The sequence below is a fragment of the Lucilia sericata genome, unplaced genomic scaffold (genome assembly GCF_015586225.1).
Source record: "Lucilia sericata isolate MDLA Ls3-8-SP2 unplaced genomic scaffold, ASM1558622v1 Contig000031F_arrow, whole genome shotgun sequence".
NCBI classification, from domain to species: Eukaryota; Metazoa; Arthropoda; class Insecta; order Diptera; family Calliphoridae; genus Lucilia; species Lucilia sericata.
The window spans coordinates 245,915-266,121 of record NW_023994069.1 but is presented as its reverse complement, the minus strand read 5'-3'; the positions used below and the strand labels follow the sequence as shown (position 1 = coordinate 266,121).

Sequence of the window (20,207 nt, the reverse complement as noted above, 5' to 3'; positions counted from 1 at the left end):
TTTGTTATCTAAAAGTGTGGATAGAGATAGAGGAACATCCATATTCAAAGAATTTAGAATCTTTAGTAAACTGTTGACTGCGTCTCTTTTGGGTCTATATTGAAAGTACCACATTTTGAGTTTTCCGGACAAACTATTGACTTCTGAATTAAACATGTTGTTGCTTGAATCAGTTTCCATATGTTCTGGCAAATCGGTTGTTAAAGTATGCTGCTCTCGATCATAGACGTTCGTAGTTGTGCTTATTCGAGAATGATCACTTTGTTTATAAAGTGCCATTCTCATGCGTTTCATTTCAACAGATCTTAGTCTGCGCAAGTGTCGATTGCTACATCCCCTCATACTTATGTAAACAATAAAAATTATACACTTCTTACTTATGAGCAATAAGAGGAAATTCGGTTTTTATTTTTTTAAATTTTCTTTTTAATAATAAATCTATTTGCTTTTAATTATAAAGCACACTTTAACTTTTTTATTTTGTGTTCTCATATGTTAGTTAGTTAGTTTGAAAGGAGGATGAATATACATCAAATCCGAAGAAATACACCTAGGCCTCTATCGGGCCTGTTGTGCGCTCCTTAACCAGTGCCTCAGGTGGGAATCGAACCCACCACCTCCGGTCTACCAGACTAGAACACTAACCACTAACCTACCGGAGGCCACTGTGTTCTCATATACACAATTATAAACACAAGTATAACAAAAAGTAATGATATCAAAAAAATATATTTTTTTGTCTCATATACCCTTTGATTACAATTCCGAGTACTCTGAAAAATTTCTGTGGGGTTTTTAAAAAAATATTCCCCAATATAACAAAAAAATTTTAAAACTCTACCGCCTTCCATCTTACTAATTCTTCAAAACCTCTCGGCTTCCTGTAAAATTCTTTCGGTATACCTATATGGTGCAAGGGATATTAGCAAAGAAGACGCTTCGAGAATCAAATATTTAAAGCATCTTTTTTGCAACTTCTAAATCAATAAGATGCATTGGATCTAGAGGAAATTGTGTCACCATTTTGATTCCAATCTCCTCTAAATGCAATTTTATATTTAGGTACATCTGCTGGTGAAAGTCGGAATCTAATCTATTTAAAAAATCTTCATCCGTTCGTAGTGGCCCACTAGTAGTGTTAAATGTGGTAACACTATTAACGGATGTTCCTATTTGTTAACATTTTGAACATCCTTTTAATGAATTATGGCCTCTTATCCCACACAGAAATTAACGGGCTGGGTCATCACATATAAATGCCCTAAATTCGACATTTATTGTATTACCGTTTATAACAAAACCTTCATCCTGTAAATATTTTGCTTCATAAATGAAGTCATGAAGAAAACTATTCACTGATGAAAGTATTAACGTCCCTACATATGACCCTATAAGAAAAACATCAACAAATGGTACATTGGCCACTAACCAATATTGGATGAAAATGGAAGGAAACGTGGCTTTGCTAATCTGGGCTCTTGAATGCTATTTCTGTCCTGAGCAATAGTTGCTCCAACTTCTAAAAACAAAAGCTTGCTTGGCAATGATTTGGGAAATCATACTATCTATCCCCTAAAGAGATTATGTGCCTTCAAGGATATTACTGAATTTGGGGTGGCATGTAATAATTTTCATAGACATTATAACACAGCAATAGGTAACTATTGACACTTTTAATACCGGAATATATTGGAATATTTCATTACGATTTCAGAGAGTGGAACACTTTTCCCGAAAATAAAGGACCGACTACACCTTGACATGTGAATTAAAACCAGGTAGATAAATTACTTCTCCAAGAAATGCAACATGTCATATGTAAATGAATTCAAATTGATTTCTACCACTCTTAGCCCGTTTGGATGCCTCATATGTGTTTCTTTGTGGCCAAAATTAGGTGGTTACGTATTAGTCAAAAGGATTCTGAATCAATAATGATCCTCTTCCTCGTTCGTGCTAGTTCAATCGTCAATCATTTTTTGCTCCGTGTTCCCTATTGTGAAGCTTAATAAGTGCATTAAATGAGGGACCCACAGTCTAACCTTTCTTTCGTAGAGTTCTCGCACAGAGAGACGATTTCTGTTCTTGCTTTTGGCCAGTGTTCACAAAATACACGTTTGCAGTTTCAGGACTTTCTTGTTTATAGATCTAATAACACTGATATCCTTACTCAGTACGAGTTCACCAACTTGCTTGAACGCTTGAAGTTCTCCTTTCCGTTTAAGTTTTCGCGTTAAGTTCGCGTCTCCCTTTGCACCTTTGTAAGAATCCTAAGCGCAGTTGTAGTCGAAAATGAAATAATTATATATTTTTTTAAACAATATAATTAATTTTTTATATTTTGTATTTATTTTATTATTACTTTTTTTAATATGCACTTAACATAATGTACTTACACTTTTTTAAAATAAAAATAAATAAAAACATTATTAAATAATAATCGTAATACAAAATAATAATATCATAGAGCATAAACCTACAATTATAATCAAATACGTACACTAAGATTTCCATTTGTCATAATTTGTTTGTTTTTTTGAAATTGTTTTCTTTGGAAAATGTATTTAAATATGAGATTTAGTATAATTATGTTGTATGTATGAGTGGTTGTGGGTGTGTGTGACTGCTTGCAATAATTAATTAAATAACTAATTAATTATGACAATAGCAACGACGACTAGAATGTTTGGTGATCTTAATAAGATTTTGGTTTGGAATTTGCCTCATTTATGTTATTAGACGAGGCGCATGCAAGCCATGTACACTTTCAATTGGAGGACAATGTGTTGCACCTGGAGGGCCCCAGTCATGAAGACCACGAGAGTTTGCTAAACGATGTGTAAGACGGTGGGCAATACTAAAACCACCACTACCTTCCAACTGTGTGAGTACAATGATAACTTGTCTGTAGCCATATGTAATAAAATAAAAAAGGGAACGATTTAATTAAATAAACTCGTGATATTTGAAGGAACTGTAATAGATTACCTTTGAAGTGGAGGCACAGAATCAACTGTTTTTAATTCACCTCTGGTAGAGACAACATTGTAACTTTCCTGGCAATCACACTTGACATGTATCCATTTATTTTCATGACGATTTTCAACCATTACCACAAGTCCCGCCCAACCCTGTGAAAATTTAAAATATGGACGTTAGTAAAAAAAGTATTTAATTACTCGTAATAAAATACCTTTGTTAAATAATAGGCTGTCATTCCCTCGCGACCCTCGTGACGTTGTCCTTTCGTTAGTGTTAAACTGATGATGGCATCTGCCAAGAGATGTGGTGGCGGTGTTATTTGTTCGACAAGCAATCGCTTTGAACTATGGATAGCTAAAATACAGCGTGGATACTGGTGGGGATCCTCCAGTCCAGTATGCCAATGATTAAATGCCAAACAAACTAATAAATAAATGTCACGTTCCAGCATTTTATGGCAACCGACAAAACCTCGAACCTAAATTAATTACAATCATTATCAAAAAGTTTTTGTAAACGTTTTTTTTTTACAAAATTACCTGACGTTTACTGTGTTCCACTAATCGTCCTATTTCGGGAGATGCTGGAGACCTTGTACGAAATATTACCACACACAAATCCAATTGGGAACGTTGTGATTTTTCTGAATTTCTTTGGCCCTCTTGGAAGAGTGTGAACTCTGCTTCGGTTGGTTCTAAGACCGTTAGCAAAACACATGACATTGAACACAATGGCTGTAGAGTTCCCTACGAAAGAGACAAATAATAAATTAAAGGAAAATTTAAAAATTGTCAGCACTTAGTATTTACCTTCAAGCGTACTTCATTCCAACCCGAACGTACTTTGCAAATATCAATGCAGTCAAAATAATTCAACACATCTTCAAATGAAATCCAAAAAACGCCTTCTGATGCTCCATGTGGCATTAAAGACTCACGCAATTCTTCAGTCCATAAGTCAGAATCATCTGACCAATCACCGCGCCACGAAAAATGACCCCATGGATTGCGCAATTTCAATAAACGGTGGCCATGTATATCCTTTACATCGAGAACGGAATAAGCATGACGTGGTCTGAGACCTTTGCGATGATACTCATCTTCATCTACTTTCATATTGCCACCGCCGCAGCTGGCACCCATGAGAAAACGCACACCGCGTGAACTTAGCAACTGAGCCCAAATAAGATCTTTATCTAGCTCATCTTCACTGGGCATGGGCAGCGAACTAGCCTGGAGTGGTATGCTTTCGCAAGGAGCGCCCGTTAATGTGGCCAAACCTTCTATGGCCCGCCCTGAAACCAAAGCTTCATAACAGCCATGAATTTTCGCAACTGCCTTTTCGATTAGTGGCACCCAGAGTTGTTTGCGTTTAGCTTGCGAGTAGACTAGATGGCCGCGCTTATCACATGGCAAAAGATCATCCACTAGCACCGTTGTCCATTTACCATCCTTGCACAGGCGCACTTGATAAGCTCCCTGGGGACATATCTCTTTTGTTACTAAAACTTCTCTCACAAGATCTTCACGTTCCGCCAACACAGCCAGTGCACTTAAGAGCCAACAGTTTCCCAAAACTCCTTGACAGATGTCTGAAGGCAATGGTGTTCGAAACACCGCCCATGGAGGAAAGGCTCCTCCATCGCAGTTAATTTCGTGAGGACGACGCCATTGTACCACTGGATTTCCTTCGGCCATACTTTGTTGTGGGTTATAATAGAGACTCTTAGGTGCTGGAGGAAAGGAGTCATCTACGAAGAGTTCATTATTGTCTCGGCAGTATTGTATTATATTTTCCCACTTGTGCAATGCCTCGGCCTCTTCTATGCGCCGTAGGTTCTCCATTAATTTGCTTTCCTGCTGCAATTCCGCCGAATGTCTATTTGTTTTATGTAGCAGCGCCATTTTGGTAATATTATTAACTAGACCTCTAGGACTAGAACACATTTCACAAACCACTGAGGCTGAGCAATTTTCATACGTGCATGCTGGACACTGCCAGGTTTTTAAAGATCCGCTCGCAGCAGAACTTCCGCTCGAACTGTGTCGATTTATCTGTTGACTGGCACTACTACTACTGCTATTGCTGCCCGAGGTTGTGGCAATAGGAGTCGTATTGCGCGACACAATACCCGCGCCTCCACCCGTACTGTGTCGTTTAGGAATAGCTCCGGAAGCTGAACGATTTTGCCGTGGAGAGGGACTTCTTGAAGTGCGAATAGGCGGAAGTTGAAGATTTGTGGTTGGCGTAACACTGGTTGGCATTATTCGCTGCTGTGAAGACGGCGGAGAAATAGCATCGGGAATAAAAGCATTACTAGCACCAATATGATTCATACTGCGATGTAATTCTATTAAGATTAAGATAAACGAAAAAGCATATTTAATTGATTTTTTGGTAATTTTAAAATTGTCCTCTTACCTTCAGGTATTGGAACAACAATACGTTCTCTATCACTTTCAATTGGCAGTGTTCTAACAGCTTTACAAGCGCTACACACCCCAAACGCCAGTGAATTCTTCAAAGTACATTGTGAGCAAGTCCAAAATTCTCCTTTACGCAGTGTCATGTCTTCGACAGATGATATACTCTTTAATTTAGAACCACCGCATACAATACAGGCATGATCTTTACTTGAGTTGACCAGAGTACATTTTTTACATGTCCAAGTATCGATAGGTCTCTGTATATTTTCTATAAATATGAAAGAAGCCAAATAAACAAAGTATTAAAAGAGACATTATTCACAACATCACATACCAGTCATTGTTGTATCTGTTTTGGTAACTGTTATTAAATTGGGTTGAGTTAACGAGGGTTGAGTACGCAGATTTTCACAAATTTCGCAACGTTCAGTCCACATACGATTGTATGCATAGGAACAGTTTGTACAAGTCCACATTCTACGTGAATTTGGAATTGAATTATTGTCAGTTCGGGTACCGGCGGCAGATCCACTTATATTATTATCACCAATACGATTTGACGAAGATGCCGGCGCATTTGATCTGTAACAACAAAATGAAACGATACGATGATGAGAACGATAAAAAGTCGGCGTCGCAGCAATGTTAAATGTGTTAAGGGCAGAGTTATGTATCAAAAATGAAAATCACATGAACCAATAAAAGTTAATTTGCAAAAATATTAGATAATTAACAAAAAAAAGAAAACAAATTAATAAATGTGTTTTTTTGTTTAGTACAAATTAATATTTTATTCAACCATAATAAAAAGAAATAATTTAAGAGGAAAATTAATAAAAAGAGATGAAATAAAACATAATAATTTTGGTTTAGTTTTAAATATTTGTCATACATTTTAGATTCACTGGTCTTGCGTGGACCTTTCCATACTTTGGCATATATGGAATGTTCTGCATTGCTGTCGCTTCTCATATCGGCTGTAATGGATGTCGTTGTTATCATTGGATCAAATGATGATTGCGCAGATGATGCAGCCTTGTTGGACGCTAAGCCCTGATGTAAGTAATGATGTTGCTGTTGCTGATGATGATGATGGTGGTCACCGCCATTCCCCTCTAGAATGGTTGATTCGCTTTGCAACATATTGCCCATGATATCGGACGTGCTATCAGCAGTACAAGTTATAGAACTGGAAGGATGGTTATTTGTCTTTAATTTAATATTGTTGTTGCTATTACTATTGGTAGTATTGTTGTTATTGTTTAACAATAAATTATTCGTTGGTGTGCAATCGTTTGCGGTTTGCTGTTGCTTTAAAAGAGCAGCTGCGGCGATCAATTCACTTGATTGTTTATTCTTTGTCTTGTTATTTTTATTAACCACGGCATATAACGGATGATTGGATGTGTTTGCACTAGCAGCTGCAGTGCCATTGCTACCACTATCCTCCGATACATCTGTACATTGCAATGATACCGAACTAGAGGGTTTTGCTGTTGAAGGACCACATCCACGATTTGGCGCTGCTGCTGACGTTCTTTGTATGATACAATCATTCTCATAAATATGCTGTGGTTTATACATTCCTTTGCTAAATGTTGCATAACATATGCCACCAATACCGGCACTTTCATTCGAACTGCGCCTCTGTACGGACTTTCGTTCGATACTATCGTTTTTATCACAATATTGAGGCAGGGATTCAGCCTTTATAACCGGCTGGCGGTGTCTTCTTTTTTCATCACCCACACCACCACCTACAGCGCCTGATGTAGAGCACGGTTCTGTGGCTGCAAGGCTACCGCTTACAGTGGCCCCAGTTTTCCCACAGCTACCCACCACTCCTTTATGTGAGTCCAATTCTTGTGTTGCCCAACAATCATTGACTGCAATGAACACACTATTACGTGGTATGGTGAACTTCTTAGTATCATTTACCGCCTTATTGGTGCGCGACAAAGTTGTTATAGTGAAATTACACTTTGGTTCACGATTCTGATTTAGATTATGTTTTCGACAGATGGTGTCTTTACCGCCAACTAATTGATTTAAACGTCTTGAAGACTGTTGTTGCAGTGGCGGCAATTGTCCAAATGAACTTCCTGCGGATCCAATAATAATAATAATTGATATTTTTTATTATTTTCATTTACAGTTCTACATACAAATGTATTTTCGAAGCAAATGATTCGTAATTAAGGGAAAAAATATTATTTATTTATTTATTTCAACTTAAACCTAAGAATAAATTCTAAGTCTAAGAAAAATAGCATAGAGCACTAGCATCTGCGGCCATCAGCTCGAGGGAAAAAATAAAATAATGCAAAGACGTTATATATTTAATAAGAAAAAAGGAGACGGTAAAATAAAAATCACCTATACCTACATATACAATGCTAAATACTACTACTATGATAAAGAAACGTAGATTCATCTTACATTTCTATTTCTCCAATATAAAGTTTACATTTGGATTTGCGATTTAAGAAATGTAAAAATTGTAAAGGTGTTTCCCTAAACTTGATACGAAACTGAAAATTTTCAAATTAGTATTATATCGAATTACTGAGTAATCTTTAAGATAAAATCGCCTTATTAATACAGCAATAGCATAGTTGGCATGACAACTGTCATTGCACCGATGTACATGTTCTGTTGTTAAAACTGAACTTCATAAATTAACTTCTATACGGTATTGAAATATTGTTATCAGGATCTAAAATATATGTACATAACAGTCCTTTACCATATGTAAACGTACATGGAAAATGATCCAAGCCACTAGAGAACTTGCCTCAACAACGTTAACACTTTGGTATATTCTACACGTTCTGTTATTCCGTTTGTAACACAAAGATATATTATTTGCCGACTCTCAAAGGTATACACATTCAAGAACCTTTTAAGATTTTTGGACGCTCTAGCCATGTCCGTCCGCCAGTCTGCAATTAGTTTGGTATTCATTTGACCCATATAATCTATAATTGACCTAACTTCTATGAATCAAATTACAATACAAAGTCCCAGCATTGGCCTACAAGTAAATTCAATATGTTTATTTTCAGTGTGACATTATTAAAGAATAATGAGAATAATGTTATTGATACCAGGAAAAGAAAATAATTGAAGTAGTGCGTGATACATGTAACAAACAAACATATCGTTTGGTTAATGCAAAAAGTTACATTACTTTTTACATTAATATCTCGTTATTTATGTACATGTGCGTAATAAACGGAATATTTAAATTGATTCCTTTTTCTTTATTATTCAAATATTAATGTTTTTTACATTGGATATGCTTTTGTTTGTAATTAGAAACTAGCCCATTAATACCAAATCGTTAATCAGATTTAATCGATTTGAAACAATGATTATTTACATTCATTATTTAAAAAAACTCTAATAGCAACAAAAGAAAAACAACGAATATTTAAAGAAAAAAGTGGAAATGAAAACAAACAAAAAATATAATACAACAACAGCTAACTACAATATTAAATTGAATTTTGCTCACCAAATATTTCATCTGAGCTTTGAGCTCCACTATTGGAAGAATATTTATTCATAAATGTTTCCGGTAAATTGAAAATATCTTTACGATTGTTGACAAAGCATATATGACAACTGCGACATGAGAATGATTTTTCTGTTGTTAAACTTTGTGTTCTACGAAAATAGGGAGCTTTTTTAGCATTACGTTTCGATTTGTTGTCAGAATTTTGTCCTCCTTCAAAACTTGATTGCTTATGATGTGGTGGTAATTTACGATGGCTTAAGGTTTCCTTATAAATCGGTGCTAAATAGCTGACTGTATCGCAAATCAGACAATGCCATGTAACTGAATTATTATCTGTATCACATCTATCACATATCCAACGACGATTTAATGATGGATTTGAAAAATGATGAAATAGTTCAATTGAATTTTTTACGTATTTACGTGTGTTTTCACAGTCCACACAATTGGCTGGTAAGTTTTGTTGATTACGCTGTGGTCGTTTAAGACAACCTCTCAGTAGAGACTTATAAACTCGTTTGTATTCATTCCTGAAATATCAAAAGTTTTGTTCGAATTATTTTTATTCTTGTACATATGTACATTTATATTAAATGGTATTCTTTTTGTTGATAACCAAAAATGTACTTTTTTTACTTTGTGTATTATATGTATTTTGATAAAGATAAAAATGTAATAACCGCAATAGGCCTTCGAGTTTTGTTGTTTTAATTTTGTTTATATTTATATAATTGCAGTATTCCGTTACTGTTTTGTCTCATTGAAAAAGAGTGAATGTTTGTTAAACACGATATATTGTATATTTTTATATAAATATAAACAACTAATAATCTATTTATATTAATGACTGTAGAGTGGTTAAAGTATGTAAATGATAAAGCAACTCCAATTTTAAATTATTCGATACAATTGAATACATAAATATTTACTCAATTATTTTACCTTTATATTTATATGTATGTATACTCTTATCCATTTATACTGTATATAAAATGAAAAGTCGAAAATATTAGGGAATGTCCGAATAAAATATAAATGCACATTGTTATTATTATTTTTTTAATAATATTGAAGGGTTCAAGTGTCAACGATTATATATTTGAAAAATGTATTCGAAAACAATTTGTATAATCAAAGTATGTTAATGGTCACGGCATTATCATAGATAGATTGTTTTAAATAAAAATTCATGAAAACAATTATTTCAAGGTTGATCATTTAATCATTAAATACCTAGGCAAACTCGTTCTACCCTCGCATAGTTAAGAGCAGGTTGGAGCAGTATTTTCAACTGCTACCAAGAACGAATTCTTCCAGGCACCCTTAACCGATGCCCTGAATATCTCCAAAAACCTCATGACACAGTGCATCTTTTTAACTGTCCCCATAGGCCTACAAACTCCAATAGACCTATGGCTAAGACCGACTGTGGTGGCACAATTTCGCCCGCTTCCAATTACATCTCATGACACCAATACTAATTAATTTTATTAAATATTTTCAGAGAAGAAAATTCATAACAAACAAACAGTTGTATCTATCTATCTATCTATCTATCTATCTATCTATCTATCTATCTATCTATCTATCTATCTATCTATCTATCTATCTATCTATCTATCTATCTATCTATCTATCTATCTATCTATCTATCTATCTATCTATCTATCTATCTATCTATCTATCTATCTATCTATCTATCTATCTATCTATCTATCTATCTATCTATCTATCTATCTATCTATCTATCTATCTATCTATCTATCTATCTATCTATCTATCTATCTATCTATCTATCTATCTATCTATCTATCTATCTATCTATCTATCTATCTATCTATCTATCTATCTATCTATCTATCTATCTATCTATCTATCTATCTATCTATCTATCTATCTATCTATCTATCTATCTATCTATCTATCTATCTATCTATCTATCTATCTATCTATCTATCTATCTATCTATCTATCTATCTATCTATCTATCTATCTATCTATCTATCTATCTATCTATCTATCTATCTATCTATCTATCTATCTATCTATCTATCTATCTATCTATCTATCTATCTATCCATATATCTCGATCCTTACACGGAGAGAACTATTGGTCATATTTAGAGCCAATAATGCGTTCTAAGCCCGTTAGTAGAATAATACTTTGACTACCTTATAAGTAAAAGTTGCTTAGATTTTGAAAAAGTTTTAAATATGTATATTAATCTTTGGTGTACATTTATATATACTACACCTGGTATTACTTTTAAAAATCCAACACTGTATGTGTAAAACATTCAACCCGTTTTACTTAACACATCATTTTTCGAATTACAACTCTTTTGCAGCAAATGAGCGTCATTAATATGATTTTGATAAGTCTGATATTTGCTAATACCATACAATTCTATTTACCATATATTAGTTGTTATATATGGATATTACTTACTAATAAAATATATATAATTAATTTGTACAATGGATTTTGTAAATATACACATGATCAGATAATTTATAATTTTATAAAGTGAGCTGATAGGGTTTTTTCTTATCTTATTGTCATAACATTATTTATTTGTTAACAAAAAGCTATTTTACAAAAAAATTTCGAGTGATTCATTACAATTATTATTAAGTTGGGGAATTTTCTACGAAATTAGTAAAATTCGATTTAAACAGTTGCTGTAATTGTATACAAAAACCAAGCACACATATGGAGTATAAATTGTGTGACATATATGGTAAATTATAATAAATTATTATAATTTAAAATTACCTAAAAACTTTGCAAGAATCATAAACTTCTAATCAAATCCCTAGGACTATGTAAATAAAGTAGTAAATAATATTTATCTTAATCTGATAATCGTACTTTATGTGAACTTTCAAGTATTCCAAGACACTTTTAATTGAAAATTTTTAAATATAAAACTAATTATATTCAATTTAATAGTTGACCCAAAGATGTTGTCCAATTAGGTAAGTTCTTGGTTCGGTTACTCTTTAAAATTTTAAATAAAGAGAATACAGAATAAAAAAATTCACATTATTAGGCACAAAAAATGCACACCTATTTAACAGCTCACATATGTATATATGAAGATAATTTATTATCTAAATATTATTTGAAAAACTAAATTTTAAAATAAATATTAATTTATTTTGTCTATTTTAATGCACAAATATTAACGATGTTTTTAAACAAAATTCATTACAAGTGATTAATTTTATATAATACAAAAAAAATTGCAAAAGTTGTATATAATATAGTTTGTACTTACAACAATATTTTAGCTTTTACTTTGTATTCTTTATTAGTTTTGCTGAGTTTTCAAATTGAAGTTATTTTTGTATAAAATATAAATAATATGATAATCTTTTTTGGTTTTATTTAATAATTTTTAATTTTTCGATTGCTCCTTTTCATGACGTTTAAAATTCAAGGACATTCACTGTTACCACAACACTCGATTCTAAAGAGCAAGAGACGACAACAACCACATTCATTTATTTGCGATAACGAACTTAAGTTTTTGTTAATGTAAATACCTAGTTACTTATTATATTTTTGCTTTGAATTTAATTGGGTTAATTTTGTTAGTTATGCAAACAATTTAACAAGCTTTTTAATAAAAAAACTATGTTGAATTTATAGAATCTATCTATTATTTTTTTTTAATTCACTTTGAACTGCTAGAGGATTGTAAAAATTGGTTTTGTTTTCTTTTTAGAAAACATTATTTATAATGAACTTGGAATTATTTGATTTCTAATGCAGCCTAACTGACAAACACGCACTTCCACACGCACACACATCCACAAAACATGACGTTTCAACTTGGCATTGATGTTAGTCGTCGTTAGTGCCCTACTCGTTGTTCAACTACTCGTTTATTCATTCTTGGTCCAACATCGTTACTATAAATTGGAACTTTTGACAATTCCTTTCTTGTTATGCATCAGTATGTATGCATGTGTGTGTGTCTATTTGACTATTATTTTTTATTTTGTTTGCTTTTTTTTTGAAAATCGATGATAACAACCATGTAAACAATCCGTTAACAATTCATCGATTTTTCAAGCTGATGTAAAAAACTGCAATGTTTTGTATACATTTGTATGTATGTGTATTTATAAAGCAGTAGAATCGCAAAAAGGAAGCTATGACTACGACAACAAAAAACTTTAAAGCTGGCTGACGTTCACGCATGCAGACGGAAACAACAATATGATAAACAATAAACATAAAATAACGATGATAATAATACAAACAATTATGTATATTCGTTATTTATATATGAGTGGTTGTATACATCAATAGCTGCAGATTAGGACCTGCTTTGTACACAAATTGGTCAAGCAAGTAAGGATGATTTTTGTCTGAAAAATAGAATAGATACATACCTGTTGGCCAAAGTTTCATCACGTTCCCTTTCAAGAGCTTGAGCTAAGATGGGTGTAACTTGAAGGGGCAGTATTTGTTGTTCTTGTTGTTGCTGATGTTTATTAGTGGCAAGTGTTGTTGACGACTTGTTGTCTCCCGGTATCCTTGGCTCCTTGCCCCCTCCATTATTTGAATTTTTACTTATTCTCAAACTATTACTATCTGATAAATGCTTTAGAGTGCCTTCACATACCTTGCGCACTGTGCCACAGTTTAGACATTTTAAGGATTCCGTTGGATTGATAACATTGCAATTTGTGCAAGACCATTGCAATACTGATGCTATTGTACCCATTTTAAATTAATTGTCCTGTTTAAGGGCAAGACGAAATTTTCTATCTATCCAATATTTGTATCTAAAAAAAACTTTATCAGACCCTTTATCAATCACAATTCACAAACTTTTCATTCATTTTTTGTATACCTCCCGCCACCCACAAAATTTTTCCAACCCCTTTTTCAAAAATGCTGAAGTGTCTACAAATATTTTTTTCACATTTTTATATATCTTTTAAAGTATTCTAAGTATTTTGGATGATTTCAGTCCACTTAGATCTGTATTTTATTAAATATAACTTTTATTACAAACTTAAATACATTTTTCGGGTCCTTATCACTTTATTTTAGCAAGAAAAATAATAATTGAGAAAAAATCAGTCTGTCTGGCCAGCAGAGCCCTTCGCCAATAAATATTAACGGCGGTGGCGACTGACACTAAATATGTCGGCGGCGGCTTAAAATCGACTGTAAGCCGGCCAAGTTTTCAACAACGTTTATTTTTTAAATTTTCAACGATTTTAAATAAAAACGGAATCCGAGAGATCAGAAAGTGGAATTTTGGAAGCAAATATATTGTTTATAACAACAAAACAGAGCAAGCTCAAAAGTTGTGTGAAAATTATGCAGGGATGAATAAAAAATTCTTAAAAATTAAAAACAAATCCTTTCTCCAAGTTTTACGAGGATCTGCCGATATTTAACCCTATCCTCCATATAAAACGTAAAAACAAATATATTTTATTTGTTTATTTGCTAGCTATACCCAGTGTGCTGTGATACCCTAATACTATGTTTCCACTGGCTTGAAATCTACTAGGTTTGCTTAAACCTCTTCAATGTGTTTCCACTGAGCTTACACGTTTCCGATATTCGAATTTTCGAACAAATCGTGTCATTTTGTTTTGATACAACGATAGTACTGTTAATATCTTTTAAATTTAAACATTAAAAATACAAAATTACAGTTGTAAAAATATACACTTTATTATTAAATGCCACTTATTTTGAAATTATAATTTTTTCTGTTTTTATTTCAAAATGAAAAGTCACTTTTTCGATGAAAACATTCAACTTGAATGGATAGCCTCTAGTTGTATTTGCTTATCCTAGACACAACGCAGTGTTGTATTAGCAAATCTTGTTCGAAAAAATACATTTTCGACATGTTTTAAATCAAATCTAGTAGATTAAGTAGATTAGATTTGTCAAAAATGTATAGCAAATCTACATGATTTCAACTAGTTTTCCCAAAATCCACTAGATTTGCTCAAAACGCCTCAGTGGAAACATAGCATAAAAGCAATATAAATAAGAAACCCAGTTAACGATTTTGATGATTCTAACTACAATGGTTTTCCAGATATACAATTTGTTACATATGGGAGATTCCACGCAAATTATTACAATTTCTCTAAATGTTCTTCAGTAAAATTTGAAGATTCTAGCTCTAATAGTTTCTCAGATATACGAATTTTTCTATTTAATTCATATGGGAGCTCCAAGCCCGACAGATGAAAGTCCGCCCTTTTTTCTCCAAAATGTTCAGATGAATATTAAAGTTCTTCGTGCAAAATTTGAAGAATTTAGTTCTATTAGTTTCCCAGATAAACGAAGTTTTGTATTTAATTCGCATGGGAGGTTCCGCTCTCCTCATTGGTAGTCCCTCAATTCATTACCCAAAATGTTTACATGGATGTTAAACTTCTTCCAGAACAACATCATTTAAAGGGATCACAAAGAGATTGAAAAATTTCCAAAAGTTTCACTTTGAAAACATTATTAGAGTGTATGAAAACTCGCAACTCTAAAGGCAGACTATTCCTATTTTAGCGGTAATTTCTTTATGATTCAAATAAGTAAGGAGTAAGGGCCAATCTTTAGGTGAAAGATTAGCGATTAAATTAAAATTAATCCTCGAAAGATGTTTTTGAGTACTCAATTAGTTAATAAGTTAGGAGTAAGGGCCAATCTTTAGGTGAAAGATTAGCGATTAAATTAAAATTAATCCTCGAAAGATGTTTTTGAGTACTCAATTAGTTAATTTTGTTTGCAAGTTTAAGCGCCCAATGGAGGTAGTTTAATCTTAAGCACGAAATGCAAAAGTGTAAACAGCTGATACAAAAAAAATAATAACATTTTTATAAATATAAACATTAAAATGTTCTATTTATTGATTAGTATAAATTATGGACACTTCAAAATACATTTTTTTGTTTTTAATTTAAGTTTTCATTAATTTTCATATTAAATTTACAATTGTCTTCTTCTTTTTATAAAATATGCATTGTTTTGATAACAAACAGTGAAGTTTTCTGTTGTTTTGTATGGCAACACTTCAAAGTTTAATCTTGTACTCAAAAACATCAAAGGGGATTAACATAAGATTAAATTTATTTTTAGATTAACTAATCTGATTATTAATTGGCATTTGGTTACCATCTCAAAAACCCGCTCTAAGAGTTATATTCGGCAAATCATTTGTCGTAAAAAAGCAAATTTACATATATATATATATGTATGGACTTTGATCATTAGATTATTTATTTTTTATTTATTTATTTATCAGTAATACTAAAAGCCTTTGCGGCCAATAACGTATTACATATGTATCTTAAAGTATTTTTTTTTACATGTTTCTGTTATTTAACATATTATGAATAATTCAAAATTAGTACAATGAAATGTATAAAAAAATAATAAAGTTTGCTGAGGTTAAAATTTATTATAATAGAAAATTGAAATGTACACTCCTAATTTCTCGATATGATGTAAGTATAAAATTTGTTTAAGACTCCCTATCAGTGCTTACGCTCATTCTATAACACTTACTATTAGGGTAGACATTATAAATGTATTGATCATTAAAATGATCGAGAAGGCGTTTACGAAATAACCTGCAAGAAAAAGAAAACTTTCTAAGATCACTAGGTAAGATATTCCAGTATCTTGCAGTTCTTACAATGAACGATCGTTCATAGACAGAACACGTTATAAGCGGTAAGATAATTTGTGGATTTCTGGTGGATCTAGAAAAAATAAATCTTTTATGAAGATATAATGGTGTGCCCTATTTAATGATTTTAGAAAAGTATATTAAATTACGGACTTTTATATACTGCTTGAAAGAACAGGATAGAAAGTTATTAATAGCATTAGATATGTGGTCATAGTATTTAATACAATAGACAAGCCGTACAATTCTCTTGATCACACGAAATATCCTACCTAGGACCTCAATACAGTAATTTATATGTGACATTAACAATGAGTGGGCTAGGGTAAACTTAACTTTTGTGGGCAAGTATAAACCAGAGTGGTATAGTCGTCTGAGTGCAAAAGTTAAACGAGATGATACAATATCAATCTGTTCATCAAATTCCAGAAATTGGTCCATTACCACACCAAGACATTTAATAGAATCAACATAGTAAATTTGTTTGTTGCATAATTCAATTTTCGGATAAGTGTAATTTCTACGAGCTGTGCGAAACATTATAGCCTTGGTCTTATCAGTATTTACTACAAAAGAGTTAAGCATCATCCAATCATACAGACTATCAAGAGTAAATTTTATAATGGCCTCCAAAACATCAGGAAACTCCCTGGAGCCACCAAACAAAAGCTGTATATCGTCGGCATAAATGAATGGTGTTACCAAGTTCGAATCAAAACATTCAGTGCAGTCATTCATGTATAAAAGAAACAGAATAGGTCCAATAATAGATCCCTGTGGGACTCCACATGTATTATTGACAATGTCCGAATAGATTTCTTGTACACTAACATATTGAGACCTTCCTTGTAAGTAAGAATTTATAAGTCTACAAGCCATTACAGAAAACTTAAATTTTTCTCTTAACTTACGAATAACAACTGAATGATCTAGACGGTCAAAAGCTTTAGAAAGGTCTAAGGAAACCATGACACAACTCTTGTTTTTATTTAATTAATCTATGATAGTTTCGGTTATACCTATAAGCATTCCAGTGGTATTGTGTCCTGTTTTGTATGCGTACTGAATATCACTAATGAGATTGTGTTGAGAAATATAATCAAGAACTTGAATTTTTAAATCGTGTTCCATGACTTTAGAAATAGCAGGTACAGGAACGACGCGGGAAAGTTTCCATTGTTGAGGGTAAGTAGATGTAGTAATTATCATATTAAATAAATGCAAAACAGGCTGTAAAATACATGAAAAAACAAGTTTAATAAATTTAATTGGAAACCCATCAGTTCCAATGGAATTTGATTTAACTTTGGATAGGACAAAAAGTAATTCATCCGCGTATATGGGTTTAAATGAAAATCCGTCAGTATGTCCACTCAAAGATCCGAAATCAAATACATTAGTAACATTATTATTTATATCAATTTCTGGAAAGTTAGATACATTTCCGTTGCCACATCCCGCATTATTCAAAACTCGCCACATTTTTCTGTTGTCAGCATTATCAAAAATATTAATATAGTGAAGTCTTCTAAATTTTCGAATTAACGACTCCAGCTTGTTTCTTAGGCGACAGTAAATTATGCGATCATCATCTATGAAATGTAAATTAAGGCATGATAAGACTGCAGAAACGGAACTGACGCCTGACCAGATAAGGAAATGTTACATTGACCACCAACAAGAAAGAAGTCAATCAAAGAGATTGTATTATGGTAAATATCCCAGTGGGTGGGCAAAGAGTTGTGTTTATAAGATAATCCTAACCTTCTGCCAAGAGACCTGAAAATAGATGATTTCATAGGATCAAATAAATTACAGATAAAGTCACCCATTATCATTATATTTTCGTACTGAGAAAATATTTCTCCAAGCGTATCTTCCAATGCATTAAGATCTCCAGTGGGAAGATAAATAGTATCTATTAAAATAGAAGTGTTGCGACTCTTACCTTCAATTAAAATAGCTTCTCATAAATTATACGCATTCGAAGAGAAGACATGGCTACACTTTATCCTGTTCGACACTAAGAAACCAACCCCGCCACCCCTGGTAGGGTAGGGTCGATCATTTCTATATAACGTATATCCTGGTACATGTAATGATTCATTAGGCATGTCTGGTTAATAGTTAATAAATCTCTTAGTTCATCAATTTTAGCATACTGTGATAGAGGATTAATGCTTTGACAATTTACATGGCAAATGTTTATATGATTATCACAATGGGTAAATATTCGCCCTAAAGTAGCGCCATCACTGATAATGGGTCCCATATTACTATTATGGGACATCATGGTAGAGAACTATAACAACCAACATCAATATCAAGAAAGAAAAAGTGTACAAATCTATCAAACATATTTTAGTGAAATACATAATTCAGGTAATATAAGAAAATATGTATAAAAAGAAGAAATTATCATAAAAACAACCAAGCTCGCTGTGTATAAACTAGTAATAAGTAAATTTCGAATTAGATAAATATTAGAATTTTGAAAGGTGTATAATTTTTGCTAGAAAAATTAGGGAGATACATATTTATATCCATGTTTCTTTGAAAATATAAAAAAATATGGATATATTACAAAACTAATGAGATTTTGTTTTTATATATAGCCCATAAATTATTTAGAAGTGTTGAGAATAGGGTTGCCAGCCTGGCTGGACTTGCCTGGATTGTCCAGCTTTTTTAATGCTTGTCCAGTTTCAAGCTAAAATTTAATTTGTCCAGCTAAATAGAGTTTTTTTAGTACACTGCAATAACTTGGGCAATAATTTTTATGTTATCTTTGTCAAATCATGTTAGCCAATACTGTTTGTACATTTGTTATACAACTAAGTTATGATTTCCCTCTTCTATCATCACTGACAACATGTCTCAACACTTGAACAGCTGATGTCGAAATAAATATGATTGCGAGCGATGGTCAATTTCTTTACGTACAGCTTACGTTTATTACGTTTACGATTTTTATACCCTACACCACTATAGTGGGGAGGGTATTATACGTTTGTGCTGATGTTTGTAACACACAAAAATATTGGTCCTACACCCACCTTAAAGTATACCGATCGACTCACTTTTCGAGTCGATTAAGACATGTCCGTCCGTCCGTCTGTCCGGCTAGCTCTCCATGTAAACCTTGTGCGCAAGGTGCAGGCCCCAATTTTCAAGATAATTTGATGAAATTTGGACCAAATACAGGGACGAAGCCTATTGAAAATGGTTGAAATCGGTCCATTATTTCACCTAGCCCCCATACAACCGTACCTCCCGATTTGGGCTTTTTATGCCATTATTACGTCAAATATACTATTATCTCTCTAAAAATTGGCATAAATATGTTTTATATAAATATAAATGACACTGCAGATTTTCGTAATGATCGGCCCTTATTTGACCCTAGCCCCCATACAAACCCCCTTTCAAAAAATGTCTTAAACGTCTAAAATTGACTTGTAACCATTTGTATCGCAATGAAACTCAACATAACTAACTGTTATTTACAAAATATATCCTTTTCCCAAATTGAATGAGTATCGGCCCATGTTTGACCTATACTCCTATATAATTATATATTTATATTTAGAAAATTAGTTTTTT

The 20,207-nt window shown here is 32.6% G+C and overlaps 1 protein-coding gene across 3 annotated transcripts; it reads right to left on the bottom strand.

Moving 5' to 3' along the window:
• Window positions 1-2,360: 2,360 nt before the first annotated feature.
• Window positions 2,361-14,048, bottom strand: LOC119611202 (calpain-D). Of its 3 annotated transcripts, none has more exons than XM_037966703.1 (11): window positions 13,797-14,048; window positions 13,333-13,738; window positions 8,926-9,458; window positions 6,301-7,510; window positions 5,743-5,990; window positions 5,404-5,676; window positions 3,792-5,332; window positions 3,522-3,728; window positions 3,194-3,460; window positions 2,989-3,131; window positions 2,361-2,905 (listed from the first exon to the last, which is right to left on the bottom strand). In XM_037966703.1, exons 2-11 carry the CDS (start codon window positions 13,665-13,667, stop codon window positions 2,728-2,730), a joined length of 4,935 nt encoding a protein of 1,644 aa, XP_037822631.1. In that variant the 5' UTR covers window positions 13,668-13,738; window positions 13,797-14,048; the 3' UTR covers window positions 2,361-2,727. The 3 variants fall into 3 exon arrangements, with proteins under 3 accessions (XP_037822631.1, XP_037822636.1, XP_037822644.1); XM_037966708.1 differs by having other exon boundaries at window positions 13,333-13,728; XM_037966716.1 differs by lacking the exons at window positions 13,333-13,738; window positions 13,797-14,048 and adding an exon at window positions 12,210-12,888 and having other exon boundaries at window positions 2,362-2,905.
• Between the last annotated feature and the right edge of the window lie 6,159 nt (window positions 14,049-20,207).